This window comes from Harpia harpyja, chromosome 5 (genome assembly GCF_026419915.1).
Source record: "Harpia harpyja isolate bHarHar1 chromosome 5, bHarHar1 primary haplotype, whole genome shotgun sequence".
Classification (NCBI taxonomy): domain Eukaryota; kingdom Metazoa; phylum Chordata; class Aves; order Accipitriformes; family Accipitridae; genus Harpia; species Harpia harpyja.
In genome coordinates, this window is record NC_068944.1 from 26403198 (window position 1) to 26417623 (window position 14426).

The 14426-nt window shown below is 42.3% G+C and overlaps 1 protein-coding gene across 1 annotated transcript; it reads left to right on the forward strand.

The window, feature by feature from the left end:
• Positions 1-205: 205 nt before the first annotated feature.
• ENOSF1 (enolase superfamily member 1) lies at positions 206-13368 on the forward strand (the record flags this gene model as incomplete). Its single annotated transcript, XM_052788201.1, is given in 13 exon segments — positions 206-334; positions 723-800; positions 3259-3285; positions 4283-4355; positions 4572-4610; positions 5662-5744; positions 6203-6214; positions 6807-6829; positions 7266-7353; positions 8440-8484; positions 8486-8587; positions 12788-12937; positions 13126-13368. Coding segments are annotated over 13 exon segments (1092 nt in total), but the record flags the coding sequence as incomplete, so codon positions are not given.
• Between the last annotated feature and the right edge of the window lie 1058 nt (positions 13369-14426).

Consider the following 14426-nt stretch of genomic DNA (forward strand, 5'->3'; position numbering starts at 1 on the left):
TAACTTCTTTTTTTTTGTGTTGTCCCAGTAAATTGTCCTTATCTCAACCCTCGAGGTTCCGTTTTTTGTTTTTTTTTTTTTTTCTTTTCTCCTTTCTGATTCTCCTCCCCATCCCACCGGCGGGGGGCGGGAGGAGTGAGCGAGCGGCTGCGTGGTCCTTTGTTACCGGCTGGGCTGAAACCATGACACGAGGTAGTAAATTTTGCTACACTTTGCAGTCATATATGCTGTCAAGGCTTTCTTTAGTCACGTGGTCAATAGAGACATGGGAGAAATTGTCAACAACTTTGGAGGCTTCTACAGAGAGCTCACCAGTGACAGGCAGCTCTGCTGGGTAAGACACATTGGAGGTGCTGCTGTGGAAAGGATAGTAACAAACATATAAGTTGTGCATTTTCACAAAGTATTTCCATTTTTATTCTTGGAAATTGGGAACATACCTGGTGCTAAAGCAAGCCAGTGTGAAAGTGACCACTCCGAGAGTTCCAGGTGGGTATTTGATGCAATTCACACATTTCAGCATCTACTTATTTTGTAATTTTTAACTAATATAGATTCCTCTTTTTTTTCCTGTATCAGTGTCTTTTCCTCTTGCTGTGTTATCAACAGTGCTGTCTTTTAATCTCTGGTGAACAAAATACCATTTAACAGAAACTGAGACATTGGTGAGTATCAAACCACTGTGGACAACACTGCTGGATGTACATTTGTTTGCTCAACAGATTGGACCGGAGAAAGGTGCTGTGCACTTGGCCATAGCTGTGGTCCTGAATGCTCTGTGGGACAAGTGAAAGGGAAAGGTAATGCTCATGGGATCTCCATATAAGAATGCTCATTAATTCAGAGAGATTCCCTGCTCCTGGTTGCTCCTATTTGCACATCTGGTCTTGATTTTGCAGTAATTTATACCTATGTTTAGCTTTAAAATATCAAATAAAGTACAGGCATCACCGAGTTCCTGGAGACTCTGCACATGCTTAAATTTTGCAGGCTGGAAAACTGTAGCAACTGCACAGTGCGTAGTGGTGAAATTGGTCAAAACATTTCAGAGTAATTTTATCAGAGTTCTGGCATTTCTGAAAGAAAAGATTTTTGCCTAGCCCTGCTTATCAGATGTTTCTTTGTATGCCCTTCTCTTGATTTAATCTTTCTTACTTGGAGATTTTAATCTCAGATTTTAAACTTTTAGCCACTTTCCTACTTAATATGCTGTTGATCTGGGAGCCAAATCTTGTATACTTAGCATGTTACTGGATATTAAAAGTAACCTATTCAGGCAGTGATGTGAGCAACCATAAAGGTGGCCTGGTTAGAAGGGGAAATTACTGAACAAAAGATACTGTCTGCTCAAAGATACTGACAAAGAAAGGGTTGCCAGCCTGGAACTGTGAGCCTGGGGACTAGCCCTGTGAACTATAAAAAAACATCCTTGAAAAGTGCAGCTGGCTTCTTTGAAGTGCAGCCAGGGTACCTAGAAACCAGAGACGTCCACAGATACCACTGATAAGTGGAAAACAAGGGACTGTAACACCAATTTTCATCTGAGAAGGTGGAAAACAGTCTGAAAAAAAAAAATTGCTCTGAAGGAACAGAAAACAGCATCATCTATTGGCTGTTACAGGTGAAAAATAGAAATTAACAGCATCTATTGGCGTTCAACGTCCTACTCCCTCTTATGTCTCTGTGATATAAAAAAGACATAATTTTTATCCAAAATGGAGCCCCTCTCTTTCTGAGAACTTCCCAGTTGAATCCTAGACTAATTTTCTATGAGCTCTTGGGCTGTCCCCAGGGATGTCTGGCTGAAATCAGAGTCTGGGATGCAGATCATTTTGGAAGTGGGACTCTGCCTGCTGTCTTACTGGCGCAGTCTGTCGTCCCCTCTTTTGGGGATGGTTGGTGTGCCACTGGGATCTGAAATCTGTCTAATTCACTTCATATAGATATTTTATATATTCATATAAGTAATTTATCTTAAATATATCTGCTGTTATATTGTTGATAAGTTTGCTTCATTAATGGTAAACTGTAGTAATCTGGAATAGTACATAGCTACCTGGCTGCTGCTGTTATTGGTTGTACTACAATACTGATTGATGCTATTATTGATTGATACCATACTATTGATTGATACTATATTATTGATTGCTAATAGTAATTTTTAATAGCTTGATATATGTTCATTCATATTAATTTTATTAATCGTAGGTATGTTTGCTAATGGCGATTTTTGTGGTAGTATACTTGCTTGTGGTGATTTTTGTGGTATTTGTGGTAATCTGTAATAAAGTAGAGAAATTTAGAGGATAAAACTTCCATGTCCTTGAGTATTACAGAATCCTACAAACCCACGGTCGTGATGTCTCCACACCTGTAAGCCAGGTAACCCTTTAGCTTGTGACAGTCAGAAATTGGCCTTTTGCTCTGTGAGCTTAAAACCTTTGGTATGTGGAGTCCTAGTCCAGAACTAGCATGTCAGGCCCCTGCAGGAGGGCAAGTAATACCTGGTACAACGTTGCTGTGGCCGTATCCTGACAGGCACAGTTGGACAGGCTAGCTGTTTTGCAGACCTTCTGATTTAAGAGGACGGAAACAGCAAAAAGCTGTAGCTAGCACTGACTGGAGTTGCTGCTGTGCACACTCATGTAGCATGTGGCTTGGGACATGCCACCGCACTACCCTGACTGTAGAGCTTGCAGGGGAGAGTGGGCTTGAGTCCCACCAGCTCAGACCTGCCAGCATACACTCCTTTTCTTCACTTCTGCTCTATTGGATTGAGCCTTCATGTATCATTGCTTGTGAAAGCAATCAGCAAACTTCAGCTTGCCAAAGCCCAAGAGCATAACACAGCCCAAAAAAAGAGGCTCATCAAAAAATTCACAAAGAGACATCTTATATGTTGAAAGGGTATGATGATGATTTCCAGCAAGGGAGGGGGCCAGAGGGAAGGTCACCATTTCAGATTGCTGGTATGAGGCGCTTTTTTTTTTCTTTTTTAATAATCACCCCACCAATATTCCATAATGAAACCAGGTTAAGAAGGATGCTCAATCCTTAATCATTTTCAGGGGAAAGTGTCTAATGTTCTTGCTTGGGGTTGAAAACCACATTGCTTTGGTGTCAGTAATCAATGTTGTGTGCCAAATGTAAACACACTTGCACTTCATGACACTTCCTTATAAAGAAAAAAGCATCTGTATGTTATCTCTTTTACAGCAGCCATGAGGTTCCAGTTATTTAATTTGTTTTGTTTTCTAGTTTATATGGAAATTACTAGTTGACATGGTAAGGAAATCTTGTTATATTTCCAGTCTAAAGGCAACTGGATCCTATTATTTTTAACTGTATTAGAAGAGTACATGTTTTAGTTGGTGTCCAAACTAAAATGGTCTCACAGCTCATTTCAGACAGAAGCTGTTTCCCTGGTGGCAGGTGTTATTTTCTGCTCAGAGATGTTCTTCCCTCCCAACATTACCACCTTCATGTGTCTACCCTCATACAGAGATGTAAACTAGCCCCTCTTCTGGGGAAGCTGGACAGGTTGTCTTGTCCAGCTCTGGTGTCATAGCTGGGCAGCGGGAACTGATGTCTAGTGCTAATAGGAAGCTGTGTACTTAAAGATTGTGCTTTAATCTGTAGGTCTTTGTTTATGATTTGGCCAAGGAGCTGCTTTTCTTTAAGTCTGGATAACTGGGGGGTTGTTATAATTTTTTTAATTGCTGGGGGCTTTTCCCAAAAATAACTCCTTACTAAAAACTCAGTAACTGAACTGTGTATGCTACTATTGTCTGCTAGCAAATGCTCGGGCCTTGCGTGTTGATCTGTTTGCTGAAGTGGCCAGTCGTTTGGGGGGAATTCTGTTCAGTATTAAGATCTAAAAGAGCCTGTTCTAAAATAACCTGGCTTTTCCTTTCCAGGAGGTGTGACAACAGAGGTGCTTCTCTGTCTTAATTTGACAGCTGAAAACTGTGACTTGGCTTTCCTGTTTAGTTTTTTTTATCCTGCTTGGATAGAGTTTAAAAGGAAGCTGAAAAGGGCTTATTATCAACTACTCATAGCCATGAAATTAGGCACACGCACATTTGGCAGTGCAACACAGGCTAATGAGGTGGTTAGGAGGGAAGGCTTACAGTATCTACTGTCTCAATTCCCTGCTTGCTTCAGAGAAATAAGGAAAAGATTGACAGCCATTCCTCAAGTGACTAGCACTACTTAATCTTTTTTTCATCATACTATTTTATTATGCTATGCTTTTTTATTTTATATGTCAACCTTGAATGAGGATGCCAAACAATTGCTATTCTGCATGGATTTCAGGTATATTACTGATGTTCTAACAGATGAAGAAGCTTATGGTAAGTCATCTTTCCTTCAAAGCTGGACTTTGGTACCCTCCATCTTCCTATCTTTGAGTTTTCTCATCAGTTTTGATGGGAGTAGCTCACTCAGGAATACATCACCAGCCTGTGAGACTAAGAGAGGTTGGAGGGACAACCGTAATGATGAAATCTGGAGGGTAAGGAGAAGTTGTTGTTCAGTGTAATTTGATATTTATGCTTGTTCCCCTCCAGAAATACTCCAAAGTGGCCTGCTTGGGAAAAAGGAAAGGGGTGAGCTTAAACAGTTCTATACCTGATGAAAACCATTACTCTGCATCTCTAGGAGAATGGGAAGGGGACTGTGTGAGGTGAAGCCTGTTGTTTACATTTTGCACCTTCTCACGTGTTCCAGGAATGCAAAGTCAGACATTCAGTTTGTGCTACATTGGTGACTTTTTGCCATATAACATCTTGTGTTGGGTTAGCAAGGATATTGTGCTGTTCTCTGCTTCCTCCAAGGATTCATCTGTGTCATGGTTTAACCCCAACTGGCAACTAAACACCATGCAGCCGCTTGCTTACTCCGCCCCACCAGTTGGGATGGGGGACAAAATCGAAAAAAAGTAAAACTTGTGCATTGATTTAAAGACAGTTTAATAGGACAGAAAGGAAGAAAATAATAATAATGATAATTATTATTAATAATAATAAATTACAGTAATAATAATAAAAGAATACACAAAACAAGTGATACACAATACAATTGCTCACCACTCGCTGACAGATGCCCAGTTAGTTCCTGAGCAGCGATCCCCCGCAGGCCAGCTCCCCCCAGTTTATATACTGGACATGACGTCACATGGTATGGAATACCCCTTAGGCCAGTTTGGGTCAGCTGTCCTGGCTGTGTCCCCTCCCAACTTCTTGTGCCCCTCCAGCCTTCTTGCTGGCTGGGCATGAGAAGCTGAAAAATCCTTGACTTAGTCTAAACACTGCTCAGCAACAACCAAAAACATCAGTATGTTATCAACATTCTTCTCATACTGAGCCCAAAACATAACACTATACCAGCTACTAGAAAGAAAATTAACTCTATCCCAGCCAAAACCAGGACAATCTGGTTAGGAGTTCTCTTGCAATGAAATATCTAGGGAGAAGAGGGAAGGACTTATTCAGCAAAATTGATCTATTTGATTAAAATTATGGCTTTCAAGGAAAAAAAGTCAAAACACCTCCAATCCTTCAGTTTCCCCAAAGAATGTTCTTTGATGCACTATTTAACAAAATAATCCTCTGTTGACTAAAACACAGCCTGACTTGAAACCATCCTCATCCACTTCAGAATGGCAAATGTTGAAGCATGGATATCTGGCTTATACAACATCCTGTGCCTGGCTGGGCTACTCACACCAGCAGTTAAAACAGGTTTGAATGTTCGATTTTACCATAGTAAGATTTTAAATGGTATGTGAAGTGGGGAAATGCTAACAGATGATGATCAATTCTCGCTGCTCGCTCCTAAACACTCTAGAAGCTTTGCTGGACTGAATAAAAATGTAACATTGCAGATCCATTTGGGGAGGTGAAAAGCAGGCCAAATGCCATTTAAGTAATTTTCCCAGTAAGGCAGAATGTTACAGTCCTGTCTATGATCAAGGATATACCCAAGGAATATGAGTATTGAGAACAAGGTATTAAGCTAGAAATGGAAGTCTCTTTATGTTGGTATATTGTGTATAACAGTGAGTTTGCATGGGTGCAGCAGTGTTGGTTTAAGCAAGGAGCTTATGCACATAGGGATACTCCAGAGAGTGATATGAATTAACCAAAAGTGTGATCATTAGGAGTGTTAATGAAAACACATAAAATCTGTGCTTGGATAGCTATGTTCAGAAGCACAGATGCCCTTAACCTGCAGTAACTTCATAGATGAGAAATGGGGATGTCTCCTTCACAGACAACATGAACCTCAAAAGTTGATAATTGCTGGTTTCTTCTAGAACTTCTGGTTGCCTTGGCTTTGAGGGATACTCTTGAAACTGTCAGCAGCAGAGGGTCCTTAGCTTCCTTCATAAAACAACATCCTCATTGCCAGAGAGAGTTGCATGTGCTTGGCTTTCTGTGAAATACTGTGAAAGCTTTGGACAATTTATTGGTATCAGATTTAGTTAATACAGCTGGGATTTATCTTCTGGGAAATATACACCTTGGTATATCTAGAAATAGTGTTGCTGAGTCATGGGATGTTCATACCTGGGTTAGAAAAATTTATCATATGTCACAGTTAGCTGGGTTGAGGAGTTTGGTTCAGCTGGATGTTATTCATATATCTGATCTCATTTTCTGATGGTTTTCTGCTACCTCCCAGGAAGACATAAAAAGTTTATTCTTACTCTGAAAATGTGTAAATTAATATTATTCTAGATGCAGTGTGATAGAGTTATTTGGAGATGTATAATCGATGTAACTTTGCTTGCAGTTACATAGGCCTTGAGAGAAGGCTGGACAATGTATAGTAAACATTTGTATTGAGTATTATTCTTCTGTGTTTTATGCTTTGAACAGATGGACTAGACCTAGTCTTAACTCTTCCAGGTCTATGATATGGGCAGTGATGACTTTGCTTCTGTATCTGAGAAGATGTCTGAGAGACACTTCCCCCTTCTACTACTGCATAAAGCTGCATTGCAGGAAAACAGTAAAGGTATGGCAAAGCTGAGGGCTGATCACAAATTAAGATAAATGTATTTCCATTGATTTCTGAAAAAAACATTGCTTTTTTATTTTCACAGTAGGATGAAGCTTGCTCACAAGGGAAGAGAAGTAATAAGAAAGTTCTTTCTGTAAGACAGTGATGCTGAAATTGTAAATTCAAGTTTATGGATTCCAGTTTACTGCTGCATTAATCATTAAGTGATCTATATCTTGTTCCAAATATGCATCTAGGTTCAGAGTAAAGGTGGGTGCAGATCTGCAGGACGATATTTGCAGATGCAGATTTGTAGGAGAAATGATTGGCCCAGAGAAAATAATGGTGAATATCACTTTTTGCTACTATACTATGTTATTTTCTATTTAAAACCATTTGATGAAATCTCTCTCATTATATACATTTCTTGACAAATATTTTTTCTTCCTTCTTCAAATCCTCAATAACAATGGCAACAAATGTTTATATATATCAACAAAGAGCAGTACTGGACATGACCAAAGTAGATGTAGTACTAAGAATTTTATCCTGTATTTATGTGCCAGAACTTCCATTCAAGACTGTGGGGAACCCCACTTCCAGGATTGTCTTCTAGGAGATTTTAAGTGCCTGTTACATCCAGGGAGGCTTCCAGAGGAAAGCCTGTTAGTATTTTTTTCACTTATGCTGGGCTGAAAATAAACTGGAAAAGAATTTTTTCAAACTAAAATATTTGAATGAAAAGGAGTAATTAGTCACACATTTTGATTTGGAAATGTTACTCTGTTGACTGCTATGGGCTGGATTCTTTGCCCCATGTGTTCCCTGATGCTCCAAAGCTGCTGACCTACTCTGGGTGCTGCAGTTTAGCATGGAGCTTTCATGGGATGCCATATATCATGAAATGCCAAACCAGGAACTTCGTGAATACAGGATGGCAAGGACCTGAAGAGCTTGCAGAGGAACTGTAGTGTCATTTTCAGATGTTTCACTTTTTGTAGGGAGAAAAATTCTCCCTTGTGTGGGAGAGAGGTGCTGCTTGAGAAACTCATTTAAACTACTGCATTTTTTTGTCAAGAAGCTTTTCTGTTGAAAACTTCAGGCAGCCATGTCCATGTTTTAGGGTGCTTTACTTAAGTACATGCTGCCAAGATACACCCATTCCCACAGAAGACTCTGCTCTACTTCCTACAGCTCCTGACCTCCTTGGTTCAAACCTAGTCTGGATATTGCTATAGTCATTGCAACTCAGTGTAAGTGTGGCCAAAAGTATGATAGGAACAGAATGGCAGTTCCAGCTTTTCATTTCCTTCCTATTTCCTGAATTTGTACCACTTCATATTGATTTTGCAGCTCTTTATGAGAGTTTGACAGAAAAAAAAGTCAATAGAATCCTTCAGTGTATTTGATTCTTATTTTCCTTATCCCCAGATGCTGGATGCAAACAAACAATGGGAAATAAAGGAAGCAACAGAGAGGGGTCACTAAACCATCTGAGTTTAAACCCTTGTGGATTAAGGAGCCAACTTTTCCAGATGACGATATGCCTTTCCAGACAGGACATGCAACCATTTCAAAGGCTGGAGAGTTAATTTTTTTATTTCAATAATAATACAGTGACTCCAGTCGGTACTGTAGTGTACTGTTGATACTTCACATATTCAGAGTTCATGTTGAACTAGTTATTCAGAGTACCATTAAATGTATTTGTTACAGGACCTTGACACTGTGGTCTGCAGAGAGCTGCAGGGCTGCTGAAGCTGATATCCCCTGTAGCCCAAAGATAGTTATGACAGCTCCCATTTTGCTCTGTGGGTTTGGTGCTTAAGCAGGTCTTTTGCTCAGCACAGCAGCGCACGCGTAGACATGACCTTGCAGTGGCTATATGAAGGTGTGGTTTTTAGAGTGGAGAGGTTCCTGGCTCATCTTCTTGTATCAACTCTATTTGTGCTGCACTAACTCAACTGTAAAGATCAAAATCCAGAAAATCATGCTGTTAGCAAGTTGTAGTTCATCCTCTTGGTGGCACCAGGGGCACTGTCAGGGGTGCAGGGAGGGCTGGGGAGCCAGGAGCTGACAGCAGGGCTGGCAGGGCAGGTCTGGGACCGGCAGCCATCAGCTGAGAAGGTTGCCAGACGAGGTCATGGTGAGGAGACAGCTCTGAGGGCAGGGTCTGGCCCAGTGACAGGGACCAGGGTCAGATGCAGCCCAGTGACTGCCAGCCTGTCCACGGTGATGAAGTTGGACCTAGGCTGATCTGCGCCATCAGCCTGTGGTTCAGGGTCTGGATCAGTAAGGTCCATGGCTTGGCACAGCTGCAATGCGACAGGAGACAGTCACACCTGGGGGTAGCTCAGGCAGGGACAGGGGGCCATGGCCTGAGCTGAGATGGGTCCCAAGGGCAGGCGTGATGGGGGAAGGCCTCCGATGAGGCTGGACAGGGCCAGCAAGGCCACTCCTGCCCCAGTGCCCTGATGGCAACTCCCTCCCAGAGGGATGTGTCCTCCCACTGACAGAGATCTGGGCTCAGATGGGACTTGCTGAAGAGTGATTTAATTGCTGTGGGGTGTAGGGGGCATTTTAGGGGACACAGAGCCAGAGCAGGGACAGGGAAATGGGAAAGGGACATGGCAGGGGGGGATTAGAGCCAGGTGGGGGGCTCAGGCAGACCCTGAATAGCCCCAGAGGCTTGGCAAGTTTACGGGGCAGGGGCCGAAGGGGGGATTCTCGGGTGGCCCCTGAAGCCCCGCTGTGAGGGGTTCACTCAGAAGCTTGGGTTTAGGCAGGGACTGGTGCTGTGGGAGGGTCAGAGCCCAGAGCCAGGCCAGGTTTGTGGGGCAAGGCCTTGTGCAGCCTTAGCTCTGTGGTGCTAGGCGAGGGCTTGAGACAGCTGGAGATAATGGGCAGGGTGCCACAGGGGCCAGCTGCAACCAGGGGACCGGGAGCTGCGGGAGGTCCCCATGGGGGCAGCAGGACAGAGACCTCCTAGCCAGGCCCATCCCACCTCCAGTCAGGAGCAGGGTTGGCAGGGCACAGGGGGTAGCCCCAGCCCCAAGCACTGGGCACCTCCTTGGGGACAAGGATGGGGATGGGCTGAGCCCAGGCCAGGCCAGAATTATGTCAGTGGGGTTCAGGATCAGGCCTAGTGAGTGCAACCAAGGTCAGACACAGCCCAGGGTGTGCCTGGGCAGGGCCATGGCAGAGCAGGACTGTGGTCATGAGGCCAGGCTGGGGGGTTGGTCCGTGGCCAGACACATCCACAGCTGTACCACAGCTGGAAGCAGGTACACCTGCAATGCAGCCCAGGCAGAAACTAAGGCTCAATGGGCCCCAGGTGAAACTGGTCAGGGTGAGGCCTGTCAGTGCACTCAGTGCCCTGTCTGGCCTTAGGAAGAATTTGACTAGTATATATGCAGCTATTTTATAAGGTTGAAACCTTTCCCTTCCCCCAAGGAAACTCATTGCTAGCATTAGTAGTAAGTCACTGCCATCAGCTATATTTAAATGCTTCTCACATGAAATATTTTTAATGTGTCCAAAGACCAGAACTAATTCTCAGATATGTCATAAATTGCGAGGTGTCAATAGAGAGGCTGGTACCTTTTACAATACCAGTCTTCAACTTAAAGGAAATTGTTTTTTATTGCACCCATCTTTTTGCCAAGTCTTGACACCAAATCTACAGAGCCAAACAATGTGAATTAACAAATTCTCGGTTGTCTGCAGCAACTGGAGACAACAGTGACTGTATTAGCATAGTTTCTCTGCTGCCAGTTTCTCGTGCCAAACCCTGCTATCAACATATTTCACTGTGCTTCTCACTCTCAGCTGTTGTCTACCAGTAGATAGGACACTTAATTTGGGAAGGGGAGTATTTTATAATGAACATGTATTAGGATGGGTTTGAATTACCCATTAGTATAGCCTTTATTTACAAAGTAAAGGCAAGTCATGAACACTGGCTTTATTTGGTGGTTTGTATAACCTTTTTCTTCTTTTCACCATAACATCTGAGAACCACATAAGCATTTAATGTATTTATCCACAGAATTCCCCTGTCAATAAGGGGAGTACTATTATCCGTACTACAAACACGGGAAATTAATGTGAGGCCTGAACTGACTGAACAGCTCAGCCAAGCTCCAGACAGGAAATCTGTAGCACAGCTAGAAATTGAACCCTGACTCTTATCCAAACATATCTTGTCTACAAGGCCATCTCTCATTTGGCTGGCCTGGTCTCCAGAAGAAGGAATGATTTCCTACAGCAGAATCACTGCTATATTCACTTTAGCTGTCTCAAAATGGGAATAGCTGCTCATTCACATAGGCAAGCACATGCCAAAACTATGCAGTCCTGAGCATGCTGGAGTGGGGCTAAGACAGTCCAGTCCCCAGTGTACTCCAAGTCCTTGTCTGGGGACACGGCTGGGTGACCAGACGGGGGTGAGTTGGCTCCTAAAGGAGCCTAAATCCTGAAAAGATTTTGAGGCAGTCTGTGAGGCAATTATCTGGCAGAGCTGCCCAATCAGTTTGTGCGAGCATTACATAATGGTTTCACTACAAACTCAGCCACTTTTGCATAGGTTAAGCCCCTGTCCTTATCCTGGAATGGAAGAGCCATTTTGACTTGGCATTTTTGCTTCACTTTCACTTATGCAGTTCAACATCCACTTAAGGGGCAGGAATTTCCAAACTAATTCCAGTACAACTGTGATAAATGATTTAGTTCCAAACAGGATATTAATTAAAGTTTACAATTTATTAAATGAATAAAGGCAAGCAAACAGCGCTGGGCACACCAGGAGCCTCTGCTCTACCAAGAAGTGCGCTGTGAAAAACAACACAGCTTCTTTTATAGTCTAGCATTAGTTACATATTCATAATAGGCGTGTTCTCCCTAAAAAACTTTCCACCTCCTGGCTGCACAGGTGCAGTAGTTCTTTTTGTATCTTTTCGAACTCACCCCAGCAACCGAGGGGTCCTCCAGGCAATGCATCTCTGACCAGGCTCCCCACTGCTCAGGCACAACAGCAGACATCTTGTGTAACAGCCAACACCCTGCACAATACCAGCTGTGGCTACCACAACCCAAACAAGTTCAACAGCAAGACATAACAGACACTTCCCTTTTAACAAATGCATATAACAAATTGCTTATACACAGTTATCTCAATACACCCCATACTCACACATACCAAGGGTCACCCCCTTCACAACATTGTTCAACACCATGACAAGTGCCTCAGTTCTCCCTTAAGATCTCTTGCTTAACACTGTGTAGTTAATCAGCTCAAAACCAGTTTTGAGCTAGCAAAAAAATAACTATATACATGCTATCTGTTTCCCCTTGGTCTGTGGTTATACAAAGACCAACAAAGTGGTTAAAGATTATGAATTCAGCGAGGGTCACATTTTACTATGCGACTCTAGCATTGTTTTATATTGACACGAATCAGGTGAACACATTTCACACAACTATGCCCTTTGGCAGACAGTAATTTTTTTTTCAGTATACCTCAGTTTGTTGTGTCAGGTGTAGTGCTGTTAACATTACAAGCATAAGCTGATTATTTTTAATATTGGCAACATCCTTGAACTTCACTTCATCCAAATTCTCATGTGATCTCTCATTTAAATGGAGTCATTAAAATAATTTGGTTTTATTGAGACACACAGGAGGGACACTGTACAAATGTTTTTATATGAGTTGCCAGCAGCTCTTGTAATACGTTAATTTGGGAGACTTCAGGTCTTAACTTTTTTTTTTTCCCTTACACTGCCACAGCAGAGTGATATTTAAACAGCTTCTACAAGCTAACGCCTTGAGTGATCTCCAAATTGACAGCTGCAGGCTGGGAAGTGTGAATGAAAACTTGTCTGTGCTGCTGATGGCCAAAAAATTCCAGAGTAAGGCTCTGCAAAATGCAGCAACAATGAGAAAATCTTTCTCTCCCCACCCTCCAAGCTAGTCTATTTTTTTCAGCTGTCATGCTTGTGATTTCTGAGCATAAGCTTGCATGCACTGCTGTAATTTTCTTCGTTTCATGTCATGCATGCTGTAGGTCTGCACCAAAGGGCTTTCGATGTCTTGATATTGGGCACTGCCTTTCTCTAGTATGGACTTGGGGGTCTCTCTGAATTAGTCCAGCACTTGATAATATTTAATTATATCCTAGTATCTGAAAGCCTTGAAAGCAGGTTAGTTATACAAAATACTCCAGTAGCAATTGACTATGGTGATAGGGGTTTTTTTGTTTTGTTTTTTTTTTTCTTAAAAAAGATGTTGCCACACAGTGGTTACAGCATGCATTTGTCTTGTTACCCTACAAGCCCACCTGTGGGCTACAAAGGAAGTTAGAAGTGTGGATTAAACTTCAAGCAGGTGAAAGTGAACAGTTTGTGGTATTGATAAAAGTACTTGAAACCTGGGCTGTATTCCACATTCAGACACTTCACAGATGCCAGTCAGTATGGTGGCAAACTCACGAAGTCAGACTAATTAACAGACTATTGATTTTGATGGCTGATCAGGTAGGTGTTTGCCTCAAAATTCAGAAACAGTTCCTTCTTTTCTGACCCCTCATCTAACACAACCAGATAGATAACTAATATTCTTTCTGGTATTGCAGTAAGGCCAATTTTGCAATGTATCACAACATGTCAGAAATAATGTGGGTTACAAAAGCTTGACTAAGAAAGTAGAACATAGAGGGAGTTGGTATTTGAGCAAAGTGGTAAGAAATTTCTTTGCTATCTCCAAGTTGATTAAATTGCCCTTGGAAAGTGGGGAAATTATAAAAGGATGCATTTGGAGGGGGAATGATAGAAGAGAGGAAACTCTTCAAGGCCAAATTGTGAGGCAGAATGAATGTAGCAGTCAGCAGGGCAAATGGCAAGGACTCAGAAATGCTATGGATATGCAGAGCTGCTAAGGACTGACTTCCAATGCCACCTGTACAGCTCTTTAAGTCATCAGCTGGGGAGTGCAAGGGACAGGGAGCTGCTGGGACAGCTTATTCATCAGGAAGTAAGTCCAAGAACACCCCCTTCACTCAGTAGGCCTATGGGCTCCTTTCATAGCTTCCCAAAAGGATCTAACAATGATGTCCTGTGTTTTGTCTACAACACTGCTCTGAATACAACCTGCAGTCATACTAGTCATCTTCGCAGCAGTGAACAGTGTCCATATTCTGCAAATCAAAATTCCTTGAGTAACTCCTGTTTAAGTCTATATATTCAAATTCTTTGAATATTCATATTTTTGCTTGAAATCATAGCAGTCTCATACCTATTAATATAAAATATGTGTATTTTCACTTTTATTCATATTAAAGTCTGCTGTGTAAAGTCTGCTTTTTACAGCTTTCTGATCTTTTGAGCAGCATAAAGCTTCTTGGACTTCAAGGTACAAGCTTT